We start from the raw sequence: 17,203 nt of genomic DNA, 5'->3' as shown, positions 1-17,203 counted from the left end.
CCCCCCACAGCCAGAGACCTGGGTCTGCAGCCCCCTGCCCCTCCCCCGCCAGCAGCACCCAAGCCCTGGCTGTGGCAGTGGCTGCTGTGACCCAAGCGGAGTGTGGAGCCCAGCTCCCCCACCCCCACTGGCTCCGCTGCAGCCATGCCCCGGGGGGCTGGGGGGAGGAGGTGTGTGCATGGATGCAGGCTGGCAACTGCAGGCTCAGGGCTCCTGGCCCTCCTGCCTTCCCACCTGGGGCCTTCACAGACCAGTAGAAAGAACTTGGCATGGAAGGGCAGAGTGGGGTGGGGAGGCTTGGTACCAACGCCAGGAGTATAGTGCTGCCATAGCAAGGTGCCCAGCCGCCATAGCCCTGCTTGCCCAGCAGCAGCAAGGGGCACAACTCCGCGTTGCCACCCCAACTCCTGCTCGTGGGTAGGGGGCGTCTTGCCATGGCAACGTGGGCCTCTCACTGGCTGCACCAAGTCTCCCTGCCCCACTCTGTCCTGCTGTGCCGGGTCCCACCTGCTGTGGGCAGCCCACATGCCCCCATCCTGTTCACAAATCTGGGGGGCGCATACCCCCTCATACACCCCTCCAGGGAGTGCTCTCCCTGCCCCCTCCCCCAAGCCACTTGTGACTCTGTGTCACTCCCCACCCAGGCCCTGCATTCCCACCCCAGCCCTGGCCCCAGACTCCAAGCCCCAGGCCCCATGCACTGCCTTGGCTGGGCAGCACCCAAGTCTCAGCCCTGCGCAACTTCCTCCCTCACTGTGATGGCCTCAGTTCTGCCCCCACCAGACTTACCTGTGGAAAGCTGCAGGGAGCTGCTCTCCATGCTGCCTGGCTGTCACATGCATGTGTGCACACACATATGCACGTGGCACACACTGCCTTTATCATCCTCCTTCCATTCCCCCCAGCCCTTTGCAGGCTGGAACTCTGTCAGCCTGCAAGGGAAAACCCGTCATTTCCTCCTGAGAAAATCTGTGTTTTACTGCATTTTTTCATGGTGAATGGAAACCCCAGATCCCTGGTAATGAGGCAGTGATAGTGCTGGATTTAGATTGCAAATAGGAACAGAACACACCACTATCAACAGAAAAAACATAAATAAAAAACCTTAAATTGGACAGCAATGCTGAACACAGGAGGCTAATTCAGCTTCTTCAGCCATCTACTATCCAGGCTATTGTATATTCAGACTCCTGGAGAGTTTAAAATCCTATTTTACACTGCTTGTTTCTTCAGGATGCTTATTTTTCAAGATCCAGTGAGTTTACACTATAAATAAGCCCTGAAAAATGTGTGTTTATGTTCTGCCACTAGGTAACAGTTTCTATTTGCTACTATACTCCCACATATGCTAATCCTCCCCAGCATATACCCTATAGCCTTGTTATTGCCTCTATATTGGTGAGAACTCCAAATTATTCAATGCAAGGAAAGTGGGAAATTTCTTAATTGCTTTTATCAGTTGTGATGTGGAATTCAGCTTATTATCTGGTGTTGCTTCTTACTTGGCTTTAAGGGGTTAATGTCTTTCTGGAGGCACTTGCAGGGAATGGGGAGCAGGTGGATGGACTAGCACACGCTACATAGCTAGCTACTCTTGGGCTGCCTGAGCTCACTACTGGGAATTGCTGAAATTTGGGTAGGTCAACCTAGGCAATAAAATGGCCATGTTACACAAGGCAGCCAAAGAAACCTGATTCTGCTCATTAGGCTGGTAGCCAGGCAACTGAGGATGGGCTGAAGAACTTACATAACCTAATGAAGCTGCTGTGGGATTTACCTTGACCAAGAGGCCAGGTAGTTATAAAAAGCAGGGTCTCAGCAGTCATATTCTAAAGGGACTGAGTGGTGGAGAAGGGTATAATTTCAGAGCATAGAGCCTATTTAACTGCATAAGGAATAACCAAGGAAGAAGGGCATTGCCCTACAGGTCAGAGAGACTCTTAAATTTGGAACAGAAACCGCGTGCAGGAGACGACATCCTAGAATCCGTACAGGACTCTGACCAAAGCCTCAAGAACACTCAAGAGTGATGACACCGGGGCAGGGTCATGTTTAGATGCATGTGCAATATTCTGTCGATATCTGTGTATTTCTTCTGCTGACTAGAGTAACTATGTTGAGGAAGCTTTACAAAGCCTGTATCAGCTTCAAAACCACAGAATACTAGGGGTGCACAAAGCAGGCCCTATTCGATTAGGATTTGGATTCAGCCTGAATGGGGACAGTGATTTGATTTGTTGATTTGGATCACTGTCCCCGACTCAATTCAGTCAAATCCAAAGACTTGATGCTGATTTGGAGAATCGACGATTCAGGCATAGACACAGTTTGAAATGTTTTTTCTACATATCTCAAGGTACCAGTGTAGCTCAAGAACACTGCAATGCTGTGGCGGATGAAGTGTCCCGCAGGAGGGCGGGAGGAGGGGCCATGCCCTTGGCAGTGAACCCGGAAGAGGACTAGAAGTGCTTCCGGTCTACTTCTGGGTCCACCAGGGAGTGTGCTGCCCCCCACCTCCTCCCTCTACCCCCCGCTTGGCAATTGGCCACAAGGGGACTCCAGGTGCCCCCCCAGACTCAGGAGGCACCAGTCACCGAGCCGGGGGTGTGGTATACTGGAACTACAGGGGAGGCCATGGTGTCAGCACAGGTGTCAGCTTAGGGCAGCTGTACTACTGGTTTCATCTGTGTGAAGAAGTAACAAGCAGGGCATGGCTGCTCTGGTAGTTTGCCAGAAAGGTCAAGGGCAGAGACACTGCTGTAGTCTGCTTAGACCAAGGGACACTAAAGGCACTGCCTTCTAGTGTGACCTAAACCCAGGAGCATACTGAAGGTCCTGTCAGAGAATGCTGTCAGAACACTGATACTTGCTCTTACCTTTTTCCTCCAAATTTAAGATACACCTGGAAAATACAGTTGTTTCTAAACTTTAAAGTGTAACATTCTCTAAAACAGGATCATCCGCTTGACCTTTCTGAAGAAACCATCAAAATCCACACATCTCCATGAGTCATCCGATTGATATTTAGGATTTTATTGATTTTACTTCATTTCCTGCCTCCTCCCCCTTCTCTTCTACTACATAAATGTCATTTAACTATGAGTATCCTAGTGGTCTATGACTCCCACAACACAGCAATAACTGTTTATGGAAGGTAACACAAAAAAAGCTGAACTGCAGCACTTGGACTTTTTTGTAAAGATGTATTTTTATTTGGGATTTCCTTGTCTCCACCTACTGGAGCATTTAAAAACCTACCTTAATCAAAGAGTTGTATTTACAGTTTAAAACCACACTCAGTTACATGCATTATAATAGTTGGAAGATTAGATGAACAAAGAAGCCCTCCAGACAAATTTTTTACTGGATCTTCTGAACAGGGGAGTTGCCCATCAATTCCCCCTCATCCCCTCCCCACAATTTCTCTGCCTTCCACAAAGATGTATTTCACTGAATGATGACCCAGCATAGTGGATTCTATGAAGAAATCTTCCCTGCTGTCAAACAGGTAAAGTCACCCAAGCAGTCAATAGATCTTGGCAAGGAAACTGGCTCCAATACAGGCACAGGAAAAGCAGTAGATGGTGCTGTTAAAAATATTCCCACAGAACAGCACCCCCAACACTGGATAGTAGGGAAGGAGGTCACTGCTGCCATAAATTTCCCATCAGCCAATTGCTCAGAGACTAGAGGAGAGGAGAAAGCAAACCCACAAAATGTGGGAGCTGTGCATGAACAACAAGGATGACCTATGCAAATGCTCCTGAAGCGTCAACCGCACCTGCAGAAATATGATGTAAAGTGCAACAGTACAGCAGGAAGGAAAGAGGTTCATGCTACTTCACAACAGAACAAACTGCACCATTTCCCCATCACCTGAAATTCTTCTTAATAAATGAAGGTGCTTTTGAATCTTAGGAGCACCAGAGACTGCTTGGTTATTAGAGCTTTCCTTCAAAGTCAGTTATAAAGCACCCTGAAATCTTTCCTTACCCCCAAAAAACAGATCTCACATGATGGAGCACCTCATAGCTCCCTCTACTCCCTCAAATATAGCAGGCTGACTGGTTGGGAGTAAAACCAAATATTATAAGTCTTTCTGTTGGTGTCAACACACAGTTCTTCACCATACCTGACAACTCAGGACTGAGAGCTTTTGAGAAACTGGCTGTCAGTTGAGCACAAATAGCTTTAGTGAAAGTCACCAGTGTTTTATAACTATCCCCTGACCTGCTCTTTTCTTGGTATCACAGTGTTTGAGCAACTAAAGGATCTCTCTTCAGCAGTCAGGATGTAATCAATTATCCCAATGAGTGTCTGCAAGCACTGTAACAGAGAGAGGTTGCAAGAATGAACCCTGTGAAACAAATTAAAGACACAAAATGTCTCCTAACCTCACACACTGCAATTCTAACCATAATCAATGTTTATAGAAAAATTATAACCACAAACAATGGGATTTGTAATGGGACATCCCAGGGTGATGTATAAAACATTATTACACTGAAAAGTCCCATCCTACTTATGACACCTTCAACAGGTCCCCAGATATAAGAATATACATGTCTAAAAATTAAACCTTTGTCACTGCTTAGCAAGACGTACAGCCTCTCCTCCAGACAGCTCAGGCAGGGGGTCTTGCACCTCAGAACTCTCATTTTGGCAAAGCTGCAGGACCAGCTTTAATTATATTCAACCCTATGCGAGTAGAAATCCAGAGAACTGCCTCAACTGCCACTGCCTGCCTTGTTCACAAAGAAAGCCTGTGTGGTGCACCTAAACATCCCCAAAGTCACACCACCGGATGGAGGTTTTACCTCTTCCTCCCAGTGAGGGCATAATTTATTTAAATATATTGATTTCCAAGTTTATATAGCAGAACAAAAACAGCAGGTTTAATTTAAATTACTGGGATCTTCCGAATCAGCTGAATGGGTTTTTGATGCCTGGTGCTGGAATGTTTACTCTTATATGCAGGGTAAAAGGAGCATGCAGCTGGCTTCTAGCTGACAGTGGCCTTGAAGACTGACTGACATCCCCTCTCACCAATCACTGAGGATGAAGTCTCCCATCCACTTAATGCCCTTACAGCACAAAAAAGCAAGGCAGGCATGTAAGAAGGGGATTAAAACACTTATGTCAAAGTCAGTGATCCCTCCCAACCTCAGATCTCACCCAGATCGTACCTGGGACTCCCAGCTATTCTCAGGGCTCTGCCACTAAAGTAAAATTGACCTCAATTTGGTAGCAGTACCTCTGCATTCTATGGTTCTCCAGTACACCTAAAATTTGAAATCTGTAGCGAATTATCTAGGAAAGCAAATAGAAGCACAACTCTATCCCACATTATTTAATTTGATATGACACTTAATTCCTTTTAAGGTGCCCCATAATTTCTAAATTTTCAGCATGCTGCAGTATTTTGCATTAAAAGCAAACACCTTTGTTAAAAAAAGATGTTGTCAGAAGCAGAGAATTTTAACATCTAATGAGAGAGCAACTGGCATTCATCTACATCTGCACACAGGCAGTACGGCAGGGGTGGGCAAAAAAAACAGCCTGCGGGCCAAATCTGACCCATCAAGCACTTTCACCTGGCCCACAGCACCCACCAGCAAATTGTACCCTGTCCAACCCTTCTGCCCATGAGGGTGGGAGTGAGGCGCCCACGTGTACACATGCCCCCAACGTACCCTATTGAGCCTCCCACCTTCGTAGGCGGACAGACCCAGCTAGCACGCAGCTTTTGGGCTGCTGCTGCCGCTGGGGAACCTGCTTAGCTTCCCCTGCCTCCAGGTCACTCCAGGCAGCAGGTAGGGAAGCAGCAGGGGCTGGGACTGGTGGCAGAGTTAGTGGCCAGGGGGACAGTGGCCGCGTGGATGAGGTGGGCAGCATGTGGGTGTGGGGGCATGGAGAACCCCCACAGTCCCCATGGTGCGCAGCCCCAGTAGGCAGTGGTAGTAGCAGCAGCAGGTAGGGGCACTCAGGGCACTTGTGCCCGATGCAGGTGCTGGTGCCTAGCGAGGTGCAGCTCCAGCCAGTGCTACCCATCCTGGTTATGGGTGCAGCCTCCACTGGGCTGTCTCTATCACCAGTGCTCCCTGCCATGCACGTGCAGCCTCTGCACTTGCATGGCACGGGAGGAAAGCCCCATGCACTGAAGCTAGCTTGCCTTCCCTGCCGGGGCTGCACAGCACAGTAGGGAAGCCCCAGGAGCCTTCCCCTGCAAAGGAGGGAAAGCAGCCACTTCCAGCATGCAGAGCCTCCCTCCCATGCCACGCGAGTGCAGGGCGTGCAGCGATAGAGACTGCCCTGTGGAGAATGCACCCCTTACCTTGATGTGCAGCACTGGCTGGAGCTGTACCAGGCACAAGCACCCCTACCTGCTCCTGCTGCTGCACCAAGGGGGAAGAGCCGGGGGAGCAGGGGTCTTCACAACCCTCCACCCTCCTTCCCTCATCCCACAAACGCCACATACCCACTCCACCCCCACACAACCCCCCAACATATATACAACCCGCCCCCCCCACAACTCCCTCCACAACCCCCCCACATGTCTGTTTGTTTTTGTAAATGAAGGACAGAATTAGGGGGCACATGCCCTGCAACCAGAAATGGAATCTTTTGTAAATGTCACAGCCACTGGACGTACAAGGGGCTGATGCTGTATCTGTTCATACACAAGAAAAGGGAAGGATGGTAATACATGTCTTTGTATTAAAGTTACTGGTCTCTAATATGTAAGGGCAGTAGTTCAAAGTCTTCCTCTGGAGTTCATCTACAAAAATCTTTCCTTATTTTCTCTCCCCTAAGATTTTTACAACTATTAATTTTTGCTGGGACCTGCAACATTCTAGGCCAGTGCTTTCCTGAACAGAAGAGATGCAATGAACTCTGTCCTAAGAAGCTCATCATATGAAGAGATTTAGTCACTTTTGCATTGGAGTCATTGTAGCATTTTAGTGACCAAACTTTATAGTACCTTAAACTCCAAACAGCCTACTTATAACATCACAGTCTTCCTTGTGGTAACAGATAGCTAATACACAAAAATGAGTGGCTGCACATCATAGTTACACAAAAGAAAAGAATTCAGTTTAGGAGAATTCCTGCACAAATATCTACCTATAATTTTCTCCATTTCTTTTGTTGGCATTGCTAATTATTGCAAAGAAAATTGTTTTTTGTATAAATGCTATGTGCCTATTTTTCAAGTTTTGCTGCACTATGAAATACACTTTTTATAATATCCGCTTTTTAAAAAACGTGGTGCCCTTTTAACTAATTTTGCATAGAACATGCCTCACAATAGTAAAGAAATGATTGCTTTTGACATGATGAATTTTCCTGTAAAATATAATCTGTTCATGGGAATCACAAAGACTGAATTGGGAAGGCAGCCAGTACTACTATGAATACAGTGAGCAGGAGAGAAAGTTTGTGCATCAGCTAGTAGTAAAAGCAAGGGTGGGGTAGAAATCAAGAAGCAATCAAATAGTGAGGACAGCAGGCATTGTGAGATAAGGTCAAGGAGACAAAACTGAAGACAGCCCTTAGAGACTGAAAAATCAAGCATGAAGCAACAACCATAAACTTAATACTAAAAGGAACAAATGGAGTAATAAGAATCAGAGGGTTTGGCTTGAACCAGGGCTTGTTCTGTAATATTTTGAAGGCTTCAGATTACAGCTATCAAAACTTAAGGATACTAATTGAAAAAGGGAATTAAAATAATCAATACATGAAATGACAATGGAACAAATCAATCCAGTTGTCTAACAGTGATAGGAAATATAGATTAATTACTGAAACAAAAACAAACAAAAGAGGGATCTCATAAGCTGCCTTGACCTTATTATGGGAAGTGTCAGGGTATGGTAGCCGTGTTGGTCTGAGAAAAAGAAATGCAAATATCTAGAACTCTTGGCTCCAAAAAGATACCTTGTTTTTATCAGACCAACTGAGAAATTACAAAAAAGTGTGGTATATAAATCTAATAAATAGACATAATTTTTCACTATACAGCTCAAGTGGGGGCAAAAATCCTTTACCATTTGTATCCAACCAATTTGAATCTCATAATTTGATATATCCTGGTTATAAATCCCCTCCCCTCCTCTTTTTTCATTACTTGTTCCCAGTGTCCCTACACAGGTAGGGAGGTAGCATTACTGGAAATACTACTGCAGATTAGCCTTGGAGCAGAGTAGGCAAGACTATTGCTGCAATGCCAGCAATTGTGCCACTGCCAACTAGGGATGCACCGACAGAGATTTTTGGAGCCAATAGTGATTGCAGATTTTTAAGGAGGCATATTGGTCAATACTAAGCTGATTTCCAATACAGCATGGACAGCTGGTGCAGCTGGTAAGTCTGTTTGTTTTTGTAAATGAAGGACAGAATTAGGGGGCACATGCCCTCCACCCCAAGCACAACCTGGCCCAGCCCCAGCCTGCAGTCCACCCCACCCTGTGCAGATCCAGGGGTGCATGCCCTTCCTCTCCCTGTGCCCTTCCAGGGTGCACGCAGTGGCAGAAGCCGCCCTGGCTAGGCAGTACCTGCCCCAGCCCCACTCCCTCCCTTACCGCCTGGGCCTTGATCTGCCCCCCACCCGCTTCCCTCCCCACTCCCCTTCCACCACAACAGACTTACCAGCTGGACATGGCTCTTCAAGCTGCTGGGCTGCGCTCCTCATCACCTACATGCTGCGCTGTGGCTACACACTTGCACGGGCCATTTATTGACTACATTATCAGCCGCATCAGGCCTATTTCTGATGCAGCCAATTTTCTTTATATAGGTGTCAATCTGATATCGGACCAATGTATTGTTGCACCTCTACTGCCAACATCAGTGGAAGTATCCCTGAGGAACAGCATATTAAAAAAAATCTAGAGAGATACAACCTCTTGGAAGGACCTTTTTTCAGCAACATCTCTTTTCTGCTCTACCTGTCCTGAGTTAGTAGTGTGAAATTTCAGAAATATTTTCCTACATTGGTATTTTCAACATATACATGCAGTATTCTGTCATTTTCTTATGACTGGCAGCCTGATAACATTTCTCATTGTTCTAAGGGCCATTACAGATGTTATACTTAAGACATGATTAGCAGATTAATCACGTCTTGGGTAGTAACCCAGTCACATGTTCAAGCAATTAATGGTGTGATAAAACAGGGAACAAGCAACAAAGTTATTACACAAACTATGCATAAAAACTTTGTGATGGGAATGAGCCACACCTGAAACTGAATGTATGACCACTTCCAGCCTCAGCAGTGCACCAAGAGTCCTTCAAAGCTCTGATGAGCTCTCAAATCTGAGAGCATCAGTCTGCTGACTGCTGCTCCCAGCCACAGGAGCACAGCACAGCAAAGAGCTTAAATGTGTTTCTACGCTGGGAGCACCAATTACTTGGCTGATGCTTCTAGCCATGGGAGCACGAAGCACCAAGCCCCCAGCTGGCTATTTGCCAGTGCAGGTGGGAGCAAGTTCATGATTCACAATTCTACAAGAACACCTCTTGTCATGCACATGTTCAGTTAAAGGCTGCCACATCTGTAAGGGGCTGTAATCTGGATCTCATAAGTATTTAAGCTATGTTATGATTTTCTCGTAAAACTTACACCAACACTTCCTTTGTCTAAGCCAGTGCTGTCCAGCTTCCAAGTGGACAGGGGCCAAACACCCCATCAGCTGCACACCCTGTGCACTGTACGAGGGTGAGCTACAGCCCCCTTGGGCCATACACCCCATGGACACTGCTCCCAACCCCCCACTCCCAACTTGCAATCTCCACTGCTGCACTTGTGCTCACAAATGCCCAGATGCACTGTGACCCCCTTGACCCTCCCTCTCTCCCCAGTGCACAGCATGCCCCAGACTGACCCTCAGCTCCTCACACTGACATACTGCCCCCACCTTTGGGATAGGGGCAAGAAGCATTAGCAGGAGGGGGAGGATCCCAGAGTGAGTTGCAGCCAGAGTGATGGTGGGGGTAGGGGGGGGAAGCAGTACCGGGGGTGCTACAGTGTAACTTTCCCAAGGCATGTGGCCCATGGGCTTCTAGTTGCATAGCCCTAGTCTAAGATTAATTAAAATAGGAAAAAATGCCATAATATCAGCCAATGTCTATCTAATGAACTCAGGAAAAGCTATACCTGATCCCAGAGGCAGCAAAGAAGAGGGAAGGCACCCCACACAGGAAACTAGTGCTGTGCACAAGAAGACTACAGGCCTAATCAGAAGCAGTGCCAGAGAAGAGCAAGTGAGGGAAACAAAAGAATCTGACTGGGCTTACTTTTTACTACTTCAGCATGTAAACTGGATCCATCTTAACAAAAAATCTGCACAGAGCAGTCTTCCAGAACATCTTGAGGACATGAGAAGAATGTAGTGAGAACTGCAAGTAAGAAGTTAGAGTACGCTAAGAGATGCATCAGAAAAGATTATCTCTCTCCTTGCTGCTTTTCCTAGGGAGCTACTTCCCTAGGAGGTGACATACATATGTTTGGGGGGGTGGGGCAGGGAGGGGCACACAGAGCAGGTACCAGGTGACCTAAAAAGCATCTACACTCTCAGACACTGGTCTCCCCACAGCAAATAATGGGGTTTTATTTCTCCAAATGGGAAGCAGTTCTCAGATCAGACAAATGACTTTCCAAACCCAGCACATCTTAAAAAAAAACACAAACAAACCCCTAAAAAGCAAAGACCCCATTCAAACTCTGCTAAACTGCCTACATCTGGTTATCATTCAACACTTCTGGTTAGAAATGCTTTATTTAGCTGGAACCATTTTACAGGACTAATAAAATGTTGGAAATTTTAAAATAACTTGCGTTCTTGTATGAAATGATCACAGCTGTGCTATCCAATTCTATAGGAACACTGCCTGGAGAGACATTTCCATAGAATGCCAATAAGCAATTGCTGTAAACACCCAGATGGCTAATTTTATTGCAGGACACAGAGACTCAAGCTTACAATGCAGCTCTATTTTTTTATTGCTCACTACCACAGTCAAACACCCAGATAAAATGTCAAATTCCTAAAGTCACAGAGATACATTATATAGTGATAACCACAGATGCCTGTCTGTTCCACACACCCCCACAGAATTTCTATCTGAACTAAGCCACCCTCATATACAACAGTGATATGTTCAGTTCCCCCAGTTTTATGTAGTTGCTGGTATCAAGAATTCCAGGTTTGATCCCTTTCCTGGTTGGCATGCTGCTAAAAGCCGTTCAGAAAGGTTCTCAAAAGGGCAGAATGGACTAATTTAAACCACCAGGTGATGGTAATTCCTTTGCACAGTCTGTTTCGACTCCTTTGCTCCCTTTATGTCAGCTCCCATTTAGAGAAAATCTTTGTTCACCACATCCTTGCTAGTGTAAACCTAAATGATGCCAGGCATACTCATCGGAGCATCATAAATCCACCTTCCCCATGTTACTTCTTTAAAGGTGATGCCAGATAACAGGCATTTTAGTAACTGAGCTCCCTGGTCCAGAAGATGTGGTTCCTCTTGAGAGAATTGAAAAATAAAAAAAGCCATCGGTGCTATATTAAATATTTGTTTTAAACTACTTTAGCTTTGAAAGAGATTTTTCCAGTGTTTTTTTTTAAACAGCAGCTTACATTTTATTAGGACTATGGTGGGAAGGGTCCTTCCAGTTACACATTTGATTGTCACTAGAAAAGCTCTGGGAAAGACCAATAACTGTTAAAGGAAGCAAAATTGTTTCTTCTGAAGGAGGGGAGAGAAGAAAAAGAAAACAAGCCTGGGGGCCAAGTGTCACAGAAATACACTGCTGCATAGACAGAAAGTAATTTGTAGGCTCCTGTATACTAGATACAATTTTTAATGCTTATTTTTATTCAATTTTTTAGTGATAATATAGTTGATGCAGAGAAAAACTGCCATAAAAGAAAAATTAAATTATATATTGTAAAACTGTTTTAGTCCCATGGGATGAGCAGAGCATAAACTGTTATTCAACTGTATGAGATATGCTGACAGCTCAAGCTTAATATTCATAGAGCAGCTTGTGTTTAGTTACTGTTACTACACTGCAGAGGCAAAAGGAAAGAGAGGAAGCATCCAGGAGCTGAGGAAGGGATGGAAACTTCAACATAATTTCAACTGAAGCCTTAAATATGAAGATTAGCTCTACGATGCCCTGCTTGAAAGACAGGAGGGAGATGCCCAGAGAGATTTATCATTAGAACAGTATCAAATTAAGCCAGTGGTCTGCAGCCAGATTCAGCTGGTGGTCCCGATCTGGTGCCTGGGATGGACATGGTAGGGCCCCATCCAGTCACATGGTGGGAAGGTGGGGGAAACCAGCCCAGCCCTGAGCTGGAAGGGGGCATGGCCTGGATCTGCAAGCTGGGAGGAAGGGGGCATGACCTGGCCCGAGCCTGGGGGTCGGAAGCCGGGGGTGGTCACATCAGGTCATGGTGCAGCCCGAACCCGATCCCAAAGGGCTTGGGAATTTGGCAGCACAGGAGGCGGGCCATATTAATTGCCGCCACTCCTCTACCACTAAATTTCCCGACCTGCAGAGAGCCACATGGGCCAGATGCCATGGGTCCACAGGCCACATTTAGCCCATGGGATAGAAGCTAAGCACCCCTGAGTTAAGCTATGGCAAGTGGGAGGCTTCATTATCTGTTAAATTACATAAAACCAGTCAGTCCTTTTTAACTCATGGATTACAGAAACAGAAACGAAAGGAAGTTCTCCCAACTAAACCTATATTCAAAGAGAAAAAACAAGAACTCAAACACTAAAACTGACAGCCCCCTACCTTCATTTCTCACTCCCCCTCCTTTGTACCAGGTTATCCATTAGAGCAGGGGTGGGCAAAATACAGAAGTGCTCCACATGGGGCTGAGCCCTGCCCACTCCTGCCAGCCCAGACCCTGGCCAGCACACACAGGTTTCCTGCAGGGCTGCTCCCAGAGTGGTTGCAGCTGCCCAAGTACTTCTCAGCTCCCCCTGCTTCCAGTGGTTGCTCCTCCTCTTGCCCCTGCTGCACCTCTCCAGGTAGTGGGGAAGCTACAGCTGGGTGGAGCTCTAGCTCCTGGCCACCTTCTACCCACTGTGCCCGCACAGCGCGATGAGCAGCCACCTGCAGGTAGTAATGGCAAGTGCCAAGTATCCAGCTACTGGACCCAAAATTAGGTCAGTTAGCTATTGGTTGGAGAGTCAAAAGCCAAAAACCATACTGTGCACCCACAGAATGAGGTGGCAGAGCTAGAACCGTGGAGAAGGAGCTCTGGATACATTTGTATTGTGGTGCATGCAATTTTTTTTAATCATTTTTGTTTTAGCACAGAAAAAGAGTTCTGTGTATTGGCACAATTAGTTCCAATAAGATGAAACGAGTAATAAATAATGCAAAAACATAAAATGTAGCAAATGTAAAATAATACAGAAAAACAAACAAATGATTGTGTGGAAAATACAGCAAGACAAGACATGCAACACTGCTTCAGGACAGCTCCTTGGTTAAACAGTATCTTCATATAAATTTGTTTTTTATGAAAGCCATGCAGGGACAAACTTATTCCATAAGAAGATTATTTTTTCCGCGTTCTTTAACTTGCCTTCACACGGAATACATTTCAAGAACAACTATGCACCTTTAAATTGACACATTTACTTAATCCATTTACTTACCTTTGAAAAGTAAACAAGCTCTTAATATCTGGGTGTTATTTCCAAAAACCTGTAGACTCTGTTGGGTAACGGTGCTTTGCTAACACCAGCAAAAGTCTGAGGGAGTGCCAAGGTGAATAATCCAAATGTGGCATTTCTTTTGATGGGGACCAAAAGATTACTGCTACCCATCTCTTCACAAAAATCAGAATGTCATAATTCTGGTAATACAAACACTATCTGAAGTAAAAATCTCAGATGGTAAATTAGACGAGCCAAGAAACAAATGACACCACACTATTTTGGGACTAAAGGCACTGCACTAATCATTTTAGCGACAGTCCCCAAGAACACAAAGCCTACAGAATGCTTGAAAATGCAAAGTGTGTCATTTGTGACCCTCATTTAGCCTGTACTATATTGCAGCTCTGAAAACAGCTATGCTTTTCCTGATCAAAGGGGGTATTCAGAAATAATTTAGAAGTTATTTTCTCATAAAAGGAATTCCATTAAGCTAGACATGTTCTTTGCTTTAATAAAAATAACATATGTATGTGGGGCAGAATGACAGAAGTAGTGATATTTAAGGTTTGTCATTAAGGTAACATCCCAATGACACAAAGAACATGTATATTTCTTCCTGGATTTCAAACACAGTCACAAAGACATTTTTGATGTTTTATGTGAAATAGCTTAAAAGCCAAAAACTAGATGTTCAGGAAAACTAGAGCATGCAGTGAAATTATACAGTACCAAAGACTGAATCTCTTGGAATTGCATTCACCTAATTTATGCAAGAGCCACCTGGTTCCAGAATCTTTTAAAATCACAATAGCTAGTCAACTCAGCTATCCTCTTCAGCCCTGGCTTGCTAAGTGTGGCAGGAATCAAGGAAATAGTCCATGAGGGTGATTAACATTTTGAACTACTGGCATGTCATAACTCTCAAGGGAGAGGAGAGAAAGTAGTGAGGGTCATATCACTCCTGACTTCATCCCTTCCCACCCACACCATACTATATTGCCATGAAACTATTGCTGTCAGTGCTGGAATCTCGATGCTATTTAAATAACATCAAGATTCCAGCACTGACAACAGTATTTTCATGGCAATATAGTATGGTGTGGGTAACTAAACTTAAATGGTGAGGTGGGTCGCTTAGGTTCTAATTTATTGTTGCTCAAGCAGACCTAAACTTGGGAATGAGGCACTCAGTAGCAACTGCTGTAGTAAGAGTATCATAAAGTTCTCTCAAAATAGACACTAGCTGTGCTGCTGGCAAGATCCCAATACTGTTCAGGTTTATTTTGCTCTGTAAAGTCCAATGGGAATATTTCTACTGTCCAACTAGTTTGTTAGCCATCTTTTCCTCCCAGTCAATTTCAAAGGCAAGCCTGAATTTCTCTCAGCAGGCTTCTACAGCAGAGAGTGGGGATATTGTTAGAGAACTGCAGGACGGTTCACCTTGGAATACTTGCATAAGACTCAGTGACATCTCCATATTTGGAAGGTTTTTCAATGTTTCTAAGAAAGTCATTTACTGCCACATGTGCCACTGCAATAGCACAATGAATTCTTCATGGGGGACAAAATGTCACAAGAAATAACTATGCTTTAAGCCACACACTAAATGCTTTTTTCCCCTGCTTTTTTGATATTCTATAGCACTGAAAGAGGCGAGAGGAACCCTATAAATGTGAGTGCCCAAGACTCAATCAGTTTCAGTTCCCTCCTCTACATATGACACCTTGTTTAGGATTTCATCATAGAATCACTGAAAATTAGGGTTGGAAAGGACCTTATGAGGTTATTTAGTCCAATCCCCTACTCAAAGCAGGAACAGCCACAACTAGATCATCCCAGCCAAGGCTTTGTCTAGCTGGGTCTTAAAAACCTCTAAGGATGGAGATTCTACAATATCTCTGGGTAACCTGTTTCACTATTTTGCTACCCTCCTAGAACAAAAGCTTTCCCTAATATCTAACCTAAACTTACATTGCTGCAACTTGAGACCATTGCATCTTGTACTGTTATCTACCACCACTGAGAACAATCTAGTTCCATCCTCTTTAGAACCTCCCTTCAGATAGTTGAAGACTGCTAATTAAACCCTCCCTCAGTTTTCTCTTTTCCAGACTAAATAAGCCTAGTTCCCTCTTCTCATAAATCCCCATAAATTCCTCTCCTCAGCTTGTCCTCATAAGTCATAATCCCCAGCCCCCTCACCATTTTCACAGCCCTCTCCTGGACTCCCTCCAATTTGTCCACATCCTTTCTGTAGTGGGGGCCCAAAAGTGGACACATTACTCCAGATGTGGCCTCATTAGTGCTGAATAGATGGGAATAATCACATCCCTCAATCCGCTGACGACACTTCTAACAATGCAGCCTAGTGTGCCATTAGCTTCCTTGGCAACAAGGGCACACTGGTGGAACATATTCATCTTATTGTCAACTGTAACCCCCAGGTCCTTTTCTGCAGAGCTGCTGCTTAACCAGATAGTCCCCAGCATGTCAGTGCATGGGACTCTTCCATCCTAAGTGCAGGACTTAGCATCTGCCCCATTGAACCTCATGTGATTTCTTTTGGTTCAATCCTCCAATTTGTTTAGGTCTCTCTGAATCCTAGCCCTACCATCCAGTCCATCTACTACTCCCCCCCCCACCAATCTTGGTATTATCTGCAAACTTGCTAAGGGTGCACTCCATGGCATCTTCCAAGTCACTGATGAAGATATTGAACAAAACTGGCCCCAGGACCAACTCCTGGGGCACTCCAGTTGATACTGGTTACCAACTAAACAGCAAACCATTGACTACTATGCTCTGAGCCAGATGATCCAGCAAATTTTCATTACTGAGATTAAAAATATTCTATACTGTACCTTGGGATTAGTTCGCTGCTGAAGTCTTCTTTCTTCCCTCTCTCTTTGCAAACGTTCAAATTCTTCTCTGATTTCAGCTGGGGTTCTCTTCCTTTCCACAACCTGTGCAGAAAGGGGTTGAGATGCAAAGGATTATTGGGCAAGAGAATGCACAGCAAACAATTACAAGGGATTTAATCATTGATGGAATTTGAAACATTCTTAAGTCTCTTAATTATTTCTCTGGACAGCCACCCTTTCTTTGTAACATCACCTTTTTTGCTGTAAGTGTTGCATGCCATAGAGTTTTTATTACTTTATTTATATTTGTAATGTAAGTACTATTTCTTGTCACAAGCTTTTTATCCAATTAAAAAAAAACACATTACAAATAATAAAAAACACAGTCTCTCCATGTACATATGTCCAGTAGATCATGCCAAATATTTTTACTTATATATTTATAACTGCCATCTATGCATCCACAAACAATTCTTAAATGCCTCAGAGAAGAGTCAGGCAATGCTTTGTTCCCTCAAAGTTAACAAATCTGGCCAAGTGGCTGTGAGAGGGTGAAGAGTTTCAAACTCAAAGACTACCATGGAAGTGCCCTGTCCACAGTCCTCTCTCAGTACAGCCAGATATACATGTAGCTTGAGCAGCACTGC

At 44.9% G+C, this 17,203-nt stretch overlaps 1 protein-coding gene across 1 annotated transcript in view; it reads right to left on the bottom strand.

The window, feature by feature from the left end:
* Positions 1-17,203, bottom strand: part of DNAJC11 (DnaJ heat shock protein family (Hsp40) member C11) — a 79,704-nt gene that overhangs the window by 28,378 nt on the left and 34,123 nt on the right. The window contains exon 4 of the mRNA XM_019511588.1: positions 16,557-16,658. Within this exon, the coding sequence (XP_019367133.1) occupies positions 16,557-16,658 (102 nt within the window). The remainder of the gene's footprint in view (positions 1-16,556; positions 16,659-17,203) is intronic.

This window comes from Gavialis gangeticus, unplaced genomic scaffold, assembly GCF_001723915.1.
Source record: "Gavialis gangeticus isolate Ggan-Ray unplaced genomic scaffold, GavGan_comp1, whole genome shotgun sequence".
Classification (NCBI taxonomy): domain Eukaryota; kingdom Metazoa; phylum Chordata; order Crocodylia; family Gavialidae; genus Gavialis; species Gavialis gangeticus.
This window is presented reverse-complemented; position numbering and strand designations above follow the sequence as displayed.